This window comes from Buceros rhinoceros, unplaced genomic scaffold (genome assembly GCF_000710305.1).
Source record: "Buceros rhinoceros silvestris isolate BGI_N320 unplaced genomic scaffold, ASM71030v1 scaffold12860, whole genome shotgun sequence".
Lineage (NCBI taxonomy): Eukaryota > Metazoa > Chordata > Aves > Bucerotiformes > Bucerotidae > Buceros > Buceros rhinoceros.
Genome location: NW_010390279.1, coordinates 1 through 898, shown reverse-complemented (window position 1 = coordinate 898; position 898 = coordinate 1). Strand labels below are relative to the sequence as shown.

The 898-nt window shown below is 49.1% G+C and overlaps 1 protein-coding gene across 1 annotated transcript in view; it reads left to right on the top strand.

Moving 5' to 3' along the window:
• Nucleotides 1-313, top strand: part of UBR4 (ubiquitin protein ligase E3 component n-recognin 4) — a gene marked incomplete at its 5' end in the record, with an annotated part of 72,044 nt that extends 71,731 nt beyond the window's left edge. The window contains one exon of the mRNA XM_010137285.1: nt 128-313. Coding sequence (XP_010135587.1) covers nt 128-192 — 65 coding nt within the window. The remainder of the gene's footprint in view (nt 1-127) is intronic.
• Nucleotides 314-898: the final 585 nt, after the last annotated feature.

The window sequence follows — 898 nt, the reverse complement described above, 5'->3', positions numbered from 1 at the left end:
TCTCCCCTCCTTCAAATACCACCGCGGCTGTCGGCGTTGACTCGCGTGTGCCTGAGCGCAAATCCCTCTGGCGGGCAGGAGGAACCGCTTCGTAGCTCTAATTATCTGTGTTTTCTTCCGTTTGAAGGGCTCTTAGCAGAAATCAGTGACCCCGACAGCTTCCTCAAGGACCTTCTGAACTCCATCCCCTGAGCCGCCGGCCCGGAGAAGCGCTGCACAGAGACGACACTAGTTTGCCTTCCACCCCTTTGTGTTCCTGCTCCTCACGCCGTCTGCCCCTTCCCTGAGGAGTGCTGCAGTTTTGGGGGTTTTGTGGGGGGAGGGTGGGGAGGGGGTTGTGTTTGGGGTTTTGGTTTTTTTTTTATTTTCTGAAATGTCAAAGAAGTTGTTGGAACTGTCCATTTAAAATTTGTATCCAATTTAGAGCCAGAAGAACTGTCGTCGGCAGAACAAAACAAAACTGTAATCACGAGCAAAGCAATAGCCAGATGGTGTGTTTGGGGTGTTGGTTTTTTTGTTATTTTCTACAAATTTTCTTCTTTGGAGTGATTTGGAATTTAGATTTGTTTTATCCTGTATTTCAGTGCTTCAGTCTGTAAAGCCTTGTGTATTCGAGCTGGTTGAAAGAACTTGTACAGAGAGGAAACCAAACCAGTAAATCTTAATGCTTTAGTGTGCACCTCTGAAGTTAAATAAACCGAACAAATGGGAAAGAAGGGTTTGACTAGTGCTTTGACCACGCAGCAGCCTCAATGCCAAGTTCTTTCGCATCTTTTCTTTCAGAGCTCCTTCTCCCAGGGCTCAGAGCCGCGGCTCTTTCCGGCCCTTAGCCTGGACAAGGAGACGCAGAAACAAAGGGCTCGTAGCGAGCCAGGGGCCGGCTGGCGCTGTCCTCGCT